Raw genomic sequence first — 17974 nt, 5'->3', positions numbered from 1 at the left:
GACACCGACTGTACACACGGCAGATTTTCGCCCGATAATTGGCCGATGCCGATTATCGGGCGATAAAAATCTGACGTGTGTACGTAGCTTAAGACATTGGGCCACATTTATTAAAGCTTTCCAAAACTGGGAAAGATACATCAGTCAGTGGGTGATGAATCTGGGTGATCCAGCAAATCTGAATTGGATCTGGTTTAGGATTGAATAGATTTTAAGGAATCCATTCTAGGCTTGCTGGGTCACCCAGGTTCACTGATGAAAGTGTATCTTCTCCAGGTTTGCAGAGCTTTAATAAATCAGACCAATCATTTACATAGACATTTAATTTTTTTTAATGTTATACTTGTTTGGTTGAAACTGGCTTTATGCAGATATGTTCACAGAAAAAAAAACATAGTATGCTGCTCCTTAACACAAATGTAACACTCTTAGTGAATAACATCTTACAAGTTTATCTGAGAGAATAATATATTATTGACACCCTTTACCAAATGAAATTATTACGTTTTTATAAGGACCACCAAACCCTTTAAAAAATCTTGTTTTAGCAGTTCCATTATAAAACTTACCACCATTGTTTGATAGTAAACTTCCTTGCTGATTATATATTTGGGCCGAGCGTAAAAAGGTTGCTTCAACTGTTGAACCTTTTAGAAGTGCAATCTGATCATCATGATCCAGTAACTCAAAACCTGTAACAAAAAAGAGTGATCAGATACATCAGACTGAAAAAAAAAAATAATACTGTATATAACACATGTTTATTGTTTACCTTTACTAAACCTAAAATTATGCAATACAGGTTTGCACAAAACTTCTCTCCAATTCTTAATATACTTATTGTAAATTGTTTACTGTAAATTGCTGTTTGCATTCCATGCAATTCCCTCTGACTTCAGGCTTTACAGAAAGTCAAAATCATATTTCAACCTTTCTAACTGCTGCCCCTCCCATTTAAGTAAGAATTGGATATTAGCCATTTTTTTTCTTGCCTCTGTAAAGATGAATAAAGCACCTGGCCCAGTCACATGTCTTAAAAACGAAGTGAGCTCTGTTACCTTGAAGCCACCTTCTTTAATGACAGGCATGGTGATAGACTGGCAAAACAAAATATAACTCTAACTTAACTATATTATAACTATATTTTAAAAGGGTCAAAGCCTTCACCTTAGAGTGGAACTTTTCATAAAACTATAATATGTGTAAAAAGGCATCTTATTGCAGAAAAGACATTTGCAATACACAGCTCAGTGCATAACTTCTGCTGGGATGAGTCAACATCATTTCATGGTCAACCAAGAAGACTAACAATGCTGAACCCAGAAGAAAAACAGATAAAGACCAGCGATCTAGCAACTGTCACATTGCTAGGGGGGGTCAGTATAATTTTGCTTTAAAGACTGTAATCAGAGGGTACACTAATAGTCAATCATTACAGTCTTTTATCAGTCCAGTTTGTGGATCAATAATTATTTTATAGTTTATATTTTATAGTTATTTTATTTTAGTTTATAAATAATATAGAGTTGGGGATGAGAGGTACAATTTATGTCCTTGCAAATGACAGCAAGCTAAGTAAGGGAATATAGTCCATACAATATATCTCTTACTGATAAGCAGATATGTGGTAAAATATATTTGATGATGATAAAGGTAAAGTTATTCACTTGGAGGCTAAGAACATGAATGCTGCATACACTAAGGAAGTCAGTGACGGAGAAGGATCAGGATGTTCTGGCAGATCACCGAATAAATAGCAGCCTGAGATTCCTAGCTCCAAGTTTCTAAAGAGAGCAAGATACTTTCTTGCATTAAAAGGGGTAAATAGATTCCTGTGCAAAGCATTGCTGAAGTCTCATAAGTAATACACAGTTTAGTTTTAAGTACCAGCATGTTGTATAACTAAAGAACTATTAAGGGGAAACAAAATGAGTAAGAGGCATGGAGAAGTTTACATTTGAGGAAATATTCCCTAAAGTAAATTTATTTCTCCCTTTTAAAGAAGGAAGAATTTGATACATAAACAATACATATAGTGAACTATAGTAAACTCAGTGTAAAGTTTTTGACCTTTAAGATCATTGCAAATGACAAGAGAGTAATTGGCTTTGGAAGAAAAGGTGTTTACTTCCATATACTTAATGTTTTTTCCTTTTTTTAACAAAAGCTGTGAAAATGTGGAATAGATTTTCTAAGAAGTTAGTTCCAGCCAGGTTAACAGATTGTTTCTAAACAAACAGAATATGACTGGTCATTGAAAGGTAATCTAATTTTTTTGTTCTAAAGTTAAACATGCATAAGAGTTTAAATGCCTACCTATTTATTGTACAGCAAAAAGTAATAAAATGGCACTATATAAATCTTGTTTATTGTTATTAATATTATTATTATTAATAATAATAATTATAATAAAAATTATCCTCATCAAATGTGGGTTAAAAGTTTGTGAATTTTTTGCTTTCAATATAAGATAGTGGTGGCTATAGAGATGCAATTCTCAGCAATATAGTTGGGATATTTATTTATGAAATACAGTTTTTATTTAACCTGAGCCCTTATAAATTAAATTTAATTCTGATTGTTCCATTTATCTGTTCAGATGAACTATGCACATGTATGGCTAATAAAGAATACTACTATGCATACCCTAAATGAACATTGTAGCATTTCAATTGCTGTTGCTAGTGTTTTACTATTCTATGCTTTTATGACATAACTCAATTTTTTGGCTTTGTATGTCAGATAAAATGCAGGCAAACAATAAAAAATTAATTGGATATTTCAAGAACTTAAGTAAAAAAATATTTAGTGGATAACAAAAGAATGCAGAGCAATCCCAGTGTGCAGTTCTATTTACATGTCAATATATAGGTCAGCCAAGAAAAATTGCAATTCTGTACCATATGGCTACATACCTGGTAATCTTTTAGTAAACTCCACAAGCATTTGTACATGCAACACTGCTGCTTCTGAGATATGGTAAAATATCTCTTCTGGGTTTGCTGATTCTTCTAGCTGAGCCAAAACCAACAAGAACACAAAACAGAAGTAGATGTCAGATGTGTTTAAGTACATTTAAAGTAAACAGTCAAAATGTAAAATAATTCTCACTACTTCCGAAAAGCATAATTGTGTACAATACTATTTTTATGGTCAACTTTTGTCAATAATGTGCATTACTGTAAGGCATCCCTGCTAAAACTTTGAGCCTGATTTATGAATGCATTCCAAGACTGGAGAAGATAGACTATCATGGGTGAAGCTCGGTGACCCAGCAATCTGGAAAGTATTCCTTAAAAGTCACTATTTGTTGGCAAATCCTGGACTTGATCCAATTCAGGTTTTTAGGATCACTCAGGTTCTCCAATGATAGTCTATCTTCTCCAGTCTTGGAGAGCTTTAATAGATCAGATCCTTTGATAGAAAACAAAATAGTCATTAATGACCAGCAGCAGCAAATGTTATGAATTGGCAAGGGAAAATACTGTGTAAATAAATCAAATACCAGTTCTCTTACAGTATCTTTTTTCGTACCAGAATATACACACACAAAAACGTTCCAGCTGGAGGAAGTATGCTAGTACTGGAGGTAGAGTAAAAGTGTGTTGCACTATTTATAGGGTGATGGATATGCAATAATATTCTGCCATATAGTTGGAATTGAACCTATTTCTATCTACTATGTTGACAGATAGTTGTATCCTATTTTAATTCCTACTGACTACATTTATTGACATCAGTGTGCTCTGTGCCTGTTTTGCCTGTTAGAGGCTTAATTTAATAACATTTCTATTATATGAGCAGAAAATAGGAACAATAAAGTTCTATATAGATAAACATCTAGAGAGCATCAATTGTGCAGTGAAGGTAGGCAGATACGTTTCATTGTTTGATTGTAATATAACAACAAATACTTACAAATATTTTGTGATCATCCAGCGGGATACCACACTTTTGGTAAGCTGCTACTATATGATCAATCAACTTACAGTCCTCAGCAGTCATTTCCAAACGAGATACAACCTGTTGGTCATACAATATTTGTTATTACCTGTGAAAACCCAGAAAACTAATACATTTACATTTAAAAAAAAGCACTTATACAAAAATAGATACTAAAGCGCGAGACAACAAACATTACTCCATTTTACTTAGAGCAGTAGATGTTATCTATAGGATGCTGAAATTCTGAATCAAATCTGCATACTTTGCTTTTTATGTGTTACCATACAATTTTTTAACCTAAAGACCCTTGGAATGGACAATTTTTACCTAATTCTAACTGTACCTTTCTCTGTGCTTTTATAAAACAGGGAATCCGACATTACCTAATTTTCTGGTAGAAATCTTTCAGGTTCATGTGTTTAAAGTGGACCCAAACTATTTTTTTTTTTACTTTACATAAAAGAGTAGACAACCATTATATATAAATGAATTTTTTCAAGCGCATAAAGTGCAGCACTGCCCCTTTAAGTCTTGTTTGCCAGATCTTGTCAGATCTCTTTTTTTCCCTTTACAGTGGACTATGTCACTCGAACTCGCACCTGTGAAGTGCGAGATCAGGTGACGTAGCAACGTGGCCAGAAAAGAAGATTAAAGATGGCAGTGCCCGACGCTTACTCTTTGCGGGGGTGAAGAAGAATTCCAGGATGGGACAGGACCGCGTCAAAGAAAGCAGTTTGATATGCAAAAAGAAACAACTGTAGATTTTGTCTTGATCATTAAAGAGTTACAACAGCAGAACAGCAAAAAACTTCTGCAAGTCATGCAAACTGCCCCCTCCCCCCCATCAAGCCTCCGTCCTGCACACAGCGAGCAGGGAAGCCTCATTGGTATCTAGGAGTTGTCCGTATGTTGGCTGTCCTTAACTCGGGGACTACCTGTAATTGATTCCCACAAAGGAATGCTTGAGGAAATATCAGATTCCCTGTTTTATAAATAAAGCCTTTTTCAAAAAGTTTTTATATACAAGTATATATGGTAAATACCGCATTTTACAATTATGCATTCATATATGTATTTTATTTTACAGAGCTTAATAGCTGTAAGTGTGAACTATACAGAGTAATGATTCCTCCCCCTCATCCCCCATCCTTTCAAATTAAAAATTCTAAGGTTCTTATTATAAAAAATAACATGTAACCAGCTATAAAAAAGCATTATAGTTTTTTCTAACAGACCAATAAATAAAGTCATAATAACAGCTTTTAATTCAGACCCACCAAGTTACAAGAGTTTGTGCTTATGGATATAGTTCTCTGGTGCATATATTTTGGCTCTGTAACTATAAAATGTACTGGCTCTTACTTTGGCTGGTTTTGTAGTTGAAGTTACTTGTCTGTTATCACTTCCATCCTCTTCCACTTTCACATTACGGAAAAGAGAACTATTTTGTTTGCAGTTTTTCCGAAGCCTTTTCGACTTGCATTGAACTTCGGTTAACAAACCTACCACAAAACACAAAAGTATCATGTATAGTTTAATGAATTAAATAATATCTAATCTAAAACACTCTGTTTACTCCTTTTTTTTAGTTACTGTTTTATTTTTGTTAATACATCTTTACCAATACACATGTCAAGTTTCAGATTTAAATCATTTTCCATACTGCATTGGTTTGTCATTCAGCCCTGTTTTGTGTTGGAGTACATAATAGTAGGGTTTAAGAGGTTATAATGTTTAACATTTAGATGGATGAAATAATTATGTTAAGACTTAAAAAACTAAGCTTTTAGGAAATAGCAATTTTTAGATCTCTTTAAAATAACTTCTAACCACAAAACAGTGCAATGATGTGGGTACATCAACATCAGAAAGAAGAATATATAGATTAAATCCCCTTCCTATTAAGTATGGTTTCTTTATCAACATCACCTGTGGTAAAATTAACTTAATTATTCTGACTGCTACTAGAGGGTAAATTTGCGGCCCTTTCTCAAAAGGTTTTTTGCCTACCTCCATATTAACAATATAAAAATTAAATACAGCGTATATAAAATGTAATGAAACAAAATAATATTTCTTTTGAACTTACATTCTGCAAGCATTCCCACTGCCTTGCACTTTTTCAGACGACACTCTTGGCACTTTCTTCTCATGTACATGTCCATTTCACAGTGTCCACCATTCTTACATCGATATACAGCATTTTTGGTAATGCTACGACGGAAGAAACCTGTAGAGGTTACAGAGCTTGTTAGTACAAATAATATATTATTTAATTATATTTATAAATGGAAAAAAGGGGTGTACAAAATGTTCTTTCTGTCTTTGCGTGGGTTTCCTCTGGACACTCCGGCTTCTTCCCACATCCCAAAAAAACATGCAGTTAGATTAATAAGCTTATCCTCAAAATTGGCCTATAGCCTGTGTTATTGACATATAGGGATGGTAAGGGACATAAGATTGTGAGCCCCTTTGAGGGGACAATAATGACATGACTATGGACTTCATAAAGGGCTACATAATATAAGTAAAGATACTACTGTGTAGCTCAGTCTGAATGAAATAGACTTATATTCTTGCTGAAATAATGAATGAAGGGAAAAATTGTCTGCGTTAATTATCCAGATGTGTTGGAGGACTCATTGTTTTTAACATATTAGGACCCAGGTTATAATGACAACGCTCTTGCAGTAACAGATTTTTAAACATCTTAGATGAAACCAATATATTGTTTGCCTTTTAAAATGGAATGCTGGCAAAATATACTGTATGTTGTAACTTATCAATAGTACTAGTAATAAGTCCTTCCTCTTCCCCAAGGGTAAAAGAACAACACCCAAAGTGGTGTCTGCAAATGACAGATATAGTGAGTTGAAAGTTTGACGCACACTGAAGATATGTGAATCAGGTCAGCTTTACTTTAGTATTAAATACAAACTGCTTCGATGATGAAAGTGACAGACTATATATCTATACTATCTAATTTTCATTTTGCACAGTTAGAGTTAAATTGTTTTGAATTCTTTTGAGTGTTTTTTATTTTATTTTTTTTGTTTGTAATGAATAACTATTAGCTCACCTTTACATCCTTCACAGGTAAGTGCATTGTAGTGATAGCCGGAAGCTTTATCTCCACAAACCACACAAAGCTCTTCATGTCCTTTCATCCGGATAGATGAATGACTAATCCTGGGCCTCTTCATTGTAGAATAAATTTCTTCTACATTGTGAGTCATGTTGGCTGGAGGTTTACTGAAGTCACAAGTGCTCAAAGGATACTGCCCATCCGCGTATGTATTCTCTAGACTGTACGTACTGTAATGGCATTGAGACGATGGGGATTGCAACACAGGTGAATAAGGCATATTTGTGTACTGACAATATGGAGTCGCCTGGAAGTCTGAATCAGGGAGTTGATAATTAATGTGTTCTGGCAGAACATCTGTGAAAATAAACATTGAGAAGCTTGACTATGTATTACGTTAGTTGCTGATCAGTCTCAGCATAGTTAAAAAAAAGTTCCACTGCACAACCTTTTGTTAGTCACAGCAAAGAAAATGTGTGCTGGTTTTCAAGTTTTGACTTTTTTCAGTAATAATTTAATCTAACCACAGTGGTAATTCAGCACTATAAGTAAGGCAAGACTATAAATACCTATAACAGCCGTAAAATTAACATAGGACAGAAATATAACTGCACAAAACTACATAACCTGCATTGTGAGAATAATGGTCTGAAAACATCATGCTGAAAACACAATGTGTCTGATTTATTAAAGCTCTCCAAAACTGGAGAATATAGACTTTCATGGGTGAACCTGGGTGATCAGCAAATCTGAAATGGGTTTCTCAAAATCATTTGCTAATATTTGGCAAATTCTGGATCAGATCTATTCTAGGTTTGCTGGATTACCCAGGTTTACCCATAATATCTTTTTCAGAACTTTAATAAATCAGGCCCAATGTTACAATAGTGTCATAGTAATTAGTGTCATTAGTAATATTATGATCATAATAAAAAATGTAAAACATACTATTTTCTATAAATATGAATATTTTAAAGATAAAACAGAATATCAAAAAATATAAAAAAGCAAGAATAAAACATTCATAGCAATAAAAATTATATAATGATAACAAACCATTATCAATAAAATAAAAATTGTAAAAAAAAATTACCCAATTTTACCACTAATTAACCTGCCTCAGTTAAAATACTAATCTATTTAGAATATTTATTTATTTATAATCAAATGGTTACTGATTGTTAACTAAATGATTTAATGTACAGCGCTGCGTAATATACTGGCACTATATAAATCCTGATTATTAATAATAATAATAATAATAATAATAATAATGGTGATATGCAGTCCATTAAATGAGAACAAACCTACAAAGTGTAAAACTTTAATAAATGAGAAGACTTTATATGCTACCAGGACAACCACCCGCCCCGGTGGACATTCATTTAAAGTAGGACCCTAGGGAACTGAGTGAAGAAAACCTGTAGTGAAGAAAAAAATGAGGGCTAGATATTTGTCAAGGTATTCTAGTGCATTTGATACTTGGCCCGAGACAAAGATCAGAAGATCTGACTTCACTTTGGCTGGTCATACTACGTGCCTGCTTTCAGTAACTAAAGTAATGTCAGGCAAAAGAAACCAAATCTGCTGAGACACCCATCAGTCCGGTATCTGCTTGCCATTACCAAGAATCCCAAGCAGAGAAATTTAACTACAGAGGATGTTGGCTGCACCTCCACAGGTTTTTATCCATAAATACAGAGGTAGAGCACTAGATTTGGATATACACAAAACTATTTTCAATTTCAAATTTGAGTTCAGCAAATATAAAAAGCTATACTGTGATATGAGCTATGTATTGTTACTGTATGGTATACAAAGTATATATTGATTTAATTCATTGATAAATTGATGAATTTTGGTAGGGGAACTTTTTTATTTTCTGACACAAAAATATATTTACAAGGAAATATTCCTTTTGAAACCATAAAGCTCATTTACTTCAACATGAACTTTATACTTGGAACATGATTTGTTCCAAACCGCAGGAGCATTTTTTTACATCCATCTGTAAAAAAAATGTATTTTGACATGAATAACACAAGGATACACACATTCCAAAGCTAGAAGCAATACATGCTCCAGAATGTAAAGAGCTTTAAATGCAGCTTGTTATATGAAACCCATTTGAGGCTTTGTTCACATCTTTTTGTTGCTATTATGCAATAAAATGGCAGTTTTTATCAAAAGTATCTAGTTTATTTTTAAGTGCATTAGTTATATCAGGCAATTCTACTTGTGATCAGATTATGATTGGATCAGTTTATTGTCTACATTGAAAAACCTTTCTCCAATTTCTCCAAAATGCAATAAACAATATGCAATAGGGATTCAAAACTTAACAACATTGTCCTCTTATCTAATGATTAGTGATTTTACACAATTGGAAGCCTGATACTGGCCTTTGTGATTTAAACTCACCATAGTAAGGTAGCGGCTCAGCAAGACAGTATGCATCAGAAACTGTTACATAACTGTTTGCCATGGTTTGGTCTGGTCCTTCCCACTGTCTCATTAACACTTGTTAGTTAAGCTGTACTGCAGAGAAATCCTGAAAAGAAATAGACAAAAGTTTTGTTTTACTAATAAATTCAGAATAATGCACATACACATCACTTATTATTTTACTGTAATCTTTTTCAGATTTCTCTCTTCAGTAAATACTGGAGAAAGTGTTTTAAAGTTACATTTACCCATAGTATTTACTTGAATGTGTATTCCTATACAAGCTCGTGATGATGCAAAACTCACTTTAAGCAGGTCAAATGGAGGTCTAAAAGAAGTGGCACAAGTTCAAAGCCTACCAACAAAAGGCCTGTTCCAGTTTAGAAGAGCAATGTCTTTATTCTATAGCTAAAAATAGATACTAATTATTGTTAGGAATTTTTTAGTTTTTAAATTAGTAATGCCTAATTAGCAACTTCCGCTCTTATGGACCAGAGCAATTTCCACTACGGGTTTGTGTATTGGTGATAACTTTGTTATTACGTAAGATAAGATAGTAATACATTCAATTCTGGGAGCCAAACCTAGGCTTCCTTTTTGGTAATATCTAGTTGAAAATAATTAAATATGTTTTGTAGATAAAAAAATTATTAAAACTGTTTCTTTGTCTTTTGATAACTTTGATAAAAGATACAGTACTTTCTACTTTGTCCAGTTTAAAATGATTCTAAAATGATTTTTCAGGTACCAAGCAAACCAATGGTTGAATCTGACATTTAACAAACTTTCTTGGGTGGAAAATCAATCATCACAATTTATTATTATTATCATTTCATTTTTTACCCATTTTTATTAAATGGTAAAAAATATCTAAGTGTTTTTTATATATATATATACATACATACATAGGTAGTTCCCAAATTAATGACATCCGACATACGGACGACTTTTAGATACAAAGGGGGCTTCCCTGCTCGCTGTGTGCAGGACAGAGGCTTGATGGGGGGAGGGTTTGCATAACTTACAGAAGAAGTCTTTTGGTTGTAAATCTTTAATGACAAAGACAAACCTTGCAGTTGTTTCTTTTTGCATATCCAACACAGCTTGCCTGAGAAGTTAATGAATGTCTAGGCTACATAAAGTTTTTTTTCTTTTTTGCTTTGTATGTGAATATTTCACAGTGAGGGTTTTATACAGTAACTGACACCATGCTGTGTAATAATATATTAAGACAAACTAAAAAAAAAAATAATGTACCTGTTCCGACATACAAATTCAACCTAAGAACAAACTCACAGTCCCTATCTTTTATGTAACTGGGAGACTACCTATATATAATTTTTTTTTAATAAAACCCTTACCTTGCAGGGTTTCTTTAACATAATACTAAATAAAATCCTGGCATACCCTTGGATTACTAGGGGAAGATGGTGGAACCCCCAACAGAGTAAGTTATATAAAAAATTTTTTTATATAACTTTAGTTCTGTTTTAGGTGATTTTGTACCCTCTTCTTTATTCATATGTTCTATATAAGAATGAACAAGTGAATTGAGGCTGCTTGAAATGCATGCAATCTTGTGCATTGCATCCTTGAAAACAAGAATCTTATATTTATGGTATGGGGACTTAAGTGAAATCTAGGATCTATAGGAAACACTCACACAATATTAACTAAGGGGTATAATAATGTCATATCAATCTGAGTTGAAACTGAGCTTCTGCTCCAAGAGTAACAAGATTATTCCTACATCACAATTGCTCATTTACTGTTCCCATTTCTGCATTCAATAGTTCAGGACTAAAACAAGGCCACCACATTTATAATTATTTTTTTCTTAGCAGATGTCTTTTGGAATGTTATACTCAAAAAGAAAAAAAAAGGAGTGTTTCATCACCACATTGCCATGAGCAGTAGCACAGAGTTTGTAAACAATGCCCAGGTTTGGCAAAGTTTCCAAATCAGAAAGGTGTGCTCTGAGGTCTACGTTGTTATTTCAATTTTTGCCTTGAAGAAGAGTGATATTATTTTCTGGTCAGTCTTTTAAATGTATACTTATCCTTTAAGACTATTAAGAAATCTTCAGAAGCTATTTGCTGTGGATTGTTGTTGCTGCCCTACTGTGGGGGCTGTTGATGTAATTAAAAAACGCAGTTTTGCAATTATATTAAGAGTCTGTAAATATCTTCTAGATCTTACGCCAAAGACACATATTTGTATGGATGCCAAGAAAATTTGGAATTCTGGCTTGAGAAATAGAAGAATGGAGGAAGTGGTAATGTGTTTAAAACAAAATACAATGTCACATTTCAGATTTTGTAAAACCCCCTTTCTCCCTGCAATAACCTTTCTTTTACTGTTACACAAGTCAAGACAAATATAGTATAGTAGTTACATTTTCAATGAGAATTTGGCTAACAGATAACAGATTCTCAAAAATGATTAATACAATACATTTACATGTTATTATAGGAACATTCTCAAATTAGTTTATTTGAACCATGCAGAAGCACACATATTTATTTAGGGGCTTCAAAAATCTGGACTTTTGAAAGATTTGGGAAGCATCTCAGAACACAAGCATAAATAACAATTTCAAATGAATGTTACAAATGCTTAGTAAACTTGGGGTAATGCTATTTAAGGCTCCTGTTTTTTCATACAAACGTACTTGTAGTCACCAGTGTATAACACTACTTAAAAGTAATCAGGTATTCTAGGAACACAGAATTCTGCGTCATGTAAATGGAGTTTTCACAGATCAACCCGCTAAATGCTTCTTCTGGCTGCCTTTCAGGCAAAAACGTACACTGTGCAGAATTATGTATTATAATAATAAGCTGCCCAAAATCAGATGTGCTAAAACTGACATCCATATAAAAAATACAGCTTAGATTAGTGCATTTTCTATTGTTAGTTCAGAATTAGTTCTTTAAATCCTTCATAATTTTTATGTAATCACTTCATCGTAAAATTCATCTGCAAATACACTCCCACTTCTTGTATAATAAATCACTTGTTCTAGCTGCCTGCATTGATAAATAATCACTCACATGATGCATGATTCCAGTGACAACAAAAGTTTACAAAAGTGGTAAGTTTACAAACCATAACATGACATGAAAGCCCATTTGATGTTATTTAAAAACATCAAGCTCCAAACTTTTTTCAAAATATTTTTATACTGACTAGTGACAAATAAGAAAGATAGACAAAATAACAAAAACGGGTTTGTATATTTATAAATTACTCCTATATTATGCTCCTTCTATCAATTAAATATTTCCAAAAATAGATTTACACTGAGGGAGGAACTAAACGCAAAAGTCCCTAAAACAAAAAAAAATCTATTTACCTTCAATCCCGCAGGGAAGTCCGATCTATCCGGAGGTCTCTTGCATCCTGCCCTGCATCGTCCTGGCATCCGTCCACGAGCCAGCGCTCCAGGCGCCGCCATCTTCACCTCTTCTTCCAGGTTTTTCATCCTAGGTCACCTGACCCAGGCGCGAGATCGGGTGACATAGGATGTAAAAAAAATTTGCAGAGATCCGCAAATTTTTTTCGCTCCCACGAAAAGGCTCCTCGGTCATACACAGAAAAACCACCCAAGAACCTCCCAGCATGCCTGACGTAGGTATCCCAGGAGGCTTTGCGCACCCATTCATTCTCATTTAACACAAAAGGGCTGTCTACCCTTTTATGTAAAGTGAAATTTCTGAGTTTAGGTATGCTTTAATCAGAGGTATCCCTGCCCATGGACACCATGCTTTTCACGAACACTATACGTATGATTAAAAATACAATAAATAGGTTTTACTATTTAGATTTGCTTTTCTAGTGTTCTAATTTATTCTATTGAATTTCTGATTATGCCACAATGTATCCTTTATTTTGGACCTGAATAGTGTTGTGGACATCCGACTTTGTTCTTGCTTTGGTAAACCATTTCATATAGTTCCATATAAGGATCTCTTAAAAACAAAATAGTATTCAGTAATTAGTATTTTTTAACATTCTTGATGGACTAATTACTTGTGTGATCACTCTATTATGCTCTACTTCCATAGAGCAGGAATCCCTAACCCTACCTCAAACACCATGCCACGACATTCCATGATTAACTCCTCACAACAAGTTGAGATTTCCTTTATTCTGTGCAATTAGGTTGTTTGGGCCAAATAATAGGCATTTGTTGAGAAAGACCTCAAATGATTTCTTTGCTTTGAAACATGTCATTAAGTTTTAGAAACATGTACACAAACTTAATTAAAAGATGATAATTTATGTTAGCCTTTAAAGACCCACATTTAAGCAGTACAAATGGTAGTTTAAAAGCTGCATTTGACCAGCAAGCTCAATAAACCCCAATGAAAGCAGAAACCAAAAAAACAGTACCAAATACAAATAATAGGTACAGTTTAGCATATAACAGGAAAATAGACAATTGTAATAATTTATAATTTAAAAAAGGCCTCTTGAAATGCAAATATTGGTTTTCTACTGTATTGATTAAAGTTTTGTAATTTTACATCAGGTAATTTTTTAAATAAATTCAGTTTATTTATTACATGGCAACATAGGAAAGGGGTTCTTTTCCTATTTAGAAAAGCATAAGTTTGATTGAATAATAAAGGTATAGATTAAAGGGTAATTAAAACACAGTAAGTTAACTGATTTCCTGAAAGGGCTGACAAGGATATAGCTGTGATTAGCTTTAAAGTGGAACTAAAGTTTCATTTTCAAACTCTGCAGTTAGGCAAAACTTTATTGCTGAAAGGGACAAGCGATATTCCTGCTGCAATAAAATATGCTTACCTGTCTGATACATCTCCTCAACTCCACATGCGCAGCTTAGTGTAGGAAGACAAGATATCTGGTGAATCCTAGGGTTCCCCTGCGGCTGCCCATGTGGAAGTTACATCATCACAGCCGAGCCAATCAAGATGGCCAGAGACTGGAAACAAAGAAGAGAAGAAAGAAAGAAGACTGTGTTGTCATGCAATGGAATGGGGGACAGATGAATGTAGTTTAAAAATTGTGATCAGGAAAGTAAGGTTATTTTATTACAGAAGGGACATCACTTTGCAATAAAAGATATGCATGATTCCATTTTTTAAAAAAGAAAATGGTTTAAGTTTGTCTTAAAGTGGAATTATAGTTTCAAGATAGAAAACTGTAAGAGTTGTAGGATTTTTATTGCAGAAGGAGCATGAATTCCTTCTGCTTTATTATGTTACAGCAACTTCATGTTGCAACAAAAGCTAAAAAAGAATATCAAATAAAGGAAGAAAAAATATATGTTTAATGTTATAACATATACCTGAAAATGAAAACTTCATCCTGTTAACTTGGCATGGTTCTTACCCTACCCAGGCAGCAGTGCATGTGCATTGCACCAATCATTTCCCAATCATCATCAATCTCTACCCAATCGCAGGGAAGCTAAAAAAATGGGTCCTCACCATCACGCTGTTTACAAAATCTCCCCACAAATGAAACAAATCTAATTGATTTCAATGCTTAAATCAGGAGCATTCTTTTGTAATTGTCATGCCAGCTATGTACATTCTAAGGCTATGTACACACGTGCCATAAATATCATTGGAAACTAATGATTAACGTCCGATCGACCGATAATCGTTAACAAAAAAGTGAACAATGACTGGCCAACGACGACGAACAAGGAATGTCGCTGGAAACGAATGACCGTCCCGCCAGATCTGATTGGGCGATGATCTTCACTATCTATTGTGTGTACGGTCGTTCAGTGATTGTGGATTGTTCTGTGATTCACTTACTCCGGTACACGTCACTTCCTGCATCGTTCAAATGATCGTATCTAGTGTGTGTACATTATTGGTCGATTATATTTGAATCATCGTACCGTTTCAGCATGTACAGAATTGTGCACAATACGATCGTTCAAAATAAGTTCAAAAAGTCAGGTTTAGTACTCATGAAAATGAAAATATTATGAGCATATCACAAGCCAATACCACCAGATATAATTATCTACAAATGGCAAAGAATAGTAGATAAATAATATGTTGGCGCTATATAAATCCTGTTTATTAATAATAATAATAATAATAGTAATACATTTGTTTTACCATGTTCATATCCTTATCTTGCCTTTTGCACATTTGTAAAGAGTCCATTCCTGTACTGAAATTACTTATTCTGGTTTAACTGCAAGCAGCAAGCTTCTCATAGCATACATTAGAAGGTACAGCAAGTCCGACAGAGCCCATCTTATTTTCTGGCTTGAGGACATCCAGCATTATCAAGCCCTATCCTTCCCAACATTACTGTCTTTGTCCACCGCTTTCATTTATTGTATTTCAGTCCTTAAACACATGTAGACTGCACTACGGCATTCTGTATTCAGGAAGCTATGCACAGCACTCAGCCATGATCTGCCTGCATTGCATAGAGAAGCAAAAACTTCTAGCTACTAATGATGTCACCAGGTCTAACATAAAGTATGTAATGTAAAAGGGAATTTTGGTAAATCATTTCATTACCATGTTGATAGGCGTATAGAGTAAGAACCAAGAAAAGCAAATATAAGCATAATAAATTCTAATAAAACATTTGTTATATTTTTAATGAATATATGTAGTTGTTACAAACAAGAGAGAAACATTCCAGGGAGCTGGGGACACAAGGTGGACCAAATGGCATTTATCTTCCCTTATGTTTATGTATGCAAGCATTCATATCTAAGCCCCTGAGAATGTTTATACACATCTCATACACTGCTTTTTAACTATGAGAAACTCTCTTACTATGGACAGCTCCAATTAGTTAAATGAACGGCCGTCCATTTGTATTAATTACCAGCTTTTATATGCAACACAATGTGCATCATTTTTAACCCCATGCTGTTTGTCTTTCTATTTCATTGAGTTTCAGAGTCACTCTAAACAACAAGGAATGTTTTGCTACCAGGAACATCTTCACTAATCAGATGACCTGGTAATGAATTCTCTTGCCTCCCACTAACTGGCTGTTTAATGTCTCTTTATTAGATTATCCCTAAGGGTATTAAAAGCAGTTGAGGTTACAGTTATAATGTTTTTAGAGGCAGCAGAGTTCCAGTCACATGTCCACTGAGAATGGGAGAAATTGAAAAGAATGTGCTTCTACTGAAGGCAAATGAAGTTAAAAAACAATGTCATAGGCATTAAATAAAATCAGGTTAAGTAAGATGAAGTGAGGGTGAGGAGTGATCGTGGGGGGTCTTTTGTACCATAATATGAGTCAGCAACTTGGAAATATAATCATTTCCTTTTAGAGGTCACATACAGGAATCCAAATTCATTTAGCAAAATGTACCAATTTCGGAAAGATTTTATTTAAAATGTAAATAAATAAACCAAGGTAAACACAAATCTCTAAGGCTGGTGAATACATTATGACCATACAAATAAAAAAATGTACATTTGTCCATCCTCAAAGGTTTTGTACCAGCAACTAAGAACCAGTATGGAATGGACACCAGGAATGAACACCAGGAATGGGCTTATCAGAGATAGTTGATCAGCTCCATTATTCAGGAACTTGTTCAGCTTAACTTTCCTGACATACGGATCCAAATAAGGGTTGCAGAGCTAAAAGTGTATCCTGAGACCACCACTAACCCTAGTTTTAGGGGGTCTCACAAAACAGAATAGCAGGTAGCTGGAATTCTGTGCATTTGGGACCCAAATTTCTCATTTGCCCTGAGCCATATTTTGTCTAAAACAGTCTGCCTAGCCCGTACCTGGATAGTAAAAAAAAAGCAACATAAAGATGAAATAATTTCTCTATCATCTTCTCTTGTCAACATGCTCCATTTCATGTTGACATTCGTTTTATTCATGTTGACAGCGCTTTAAGATACTACTTCCTCACCCGCATTAAGCTTTGCTGTGTAGGAACATGCAAAAGGCATATGCCGAGACAGATTCACATACTAAATATGAGTATTATAATTATGTTTCTTTTAATTGTCCTATGCGCCCATTCTTATTGAATTTTGCTATCAGCTTTTCATATTGAAACCGCTGTGCATACAAAAGCCCCCCTATTTGTAAAATCAAACCACTGCTCAATGGAGAAGAGGGAAGTTTTGACAGGTGGAGCTGGTCATTTGACTTTGACAGGCTTTCCTCCTGTTTTTTTTTCAATTTCCATTATTTTGTCCTGACAGAACACAGAGAACATTTGTAAAAGAGCAGTATGGAAAAGCAGCAACAGAGCAAATATAAGAAAGCTTTTTCTCTGCATCCCCACATTGTCAATAAACACAATAAAGCAAACTCAGGTACATGCTCTGCTTGTAGTTTACCTACACATTTAACAATGTATGCATGATTACAGAGCTGCATTCATTTGTTTTTATCTGACTTGATCTAATCTTGTTCTTAATCTGCGTTTAACAGCAAAATAAAGAAGAGTAAAGGGAAGGATTTATATGTACGAGCGAGGAATAAAGTGAACCTGTTGCTTTTAGCT

General features: G+C 34.1%; 1 protein-coding gene across 2 annotated transcripts in view; it reads right to left on the bottom strand.

Moving 5' to 3' along the window:
• Window positions 1-17974, bottom strand: part of LOC140340831 (bile acid receptor-like) — a 37404-nt gene that overhangs the window by 4760 nt on the left and 14670 nt on the right. For both annotated transcript variants that reach the window (XM_072426249.1, XM_072426256.1), the window contains exons 2-8: window positions 9452-9581; window positions 7025-7387; window positions 6035-6175; window positions 5308-5447; window positions 3919-4023; window positions 2916-3015; window positions 570-692 (exon numbers count right to left, since the gene is read on the bottom strand). In XM_072426249.1, coding sequence (XP_072282350.1) covers window positions 570-692; window positions 2916-3015; window positions 3919-4023; window positions 5308-5447; window positions 6035-6175; window positions 7025-7387; window positions 9452-9545 — 1066 coding nt within the window. In that variant the 5' untranslated portion in view covers window positions 9546-9581. The remainder of the gene's footprint in view (window positions 1-569; window positions 693-2915; window positions 3016-3918; window positions 4024-5307; window positions 5448-6034; window positions 6176-7024; window positions 7388-9451; window positions 9582-17974) is intronic.

Source organism: Pyxicephalus adspersus, chromosome 1 (genome assembly GCF_032062135.1).
Source record: "Pyxicephalus adspersus chromosome 1, UCB_Pads_2.0, whole genome shotgun sequence".
Taxonomy (NCBI): domain Eukaryota; kingdom Metazoa; phylum Chordata; class Amphibia; order Anura; family Pyxicephalidae; genus Pyxicephalus; species Pyxicephalus adspersus.
The sequence above is the reverse complement of the archived record's forward strand: the minus strand, read 5'-3'. Positions and strand labels throughout refer to the sequence as shown.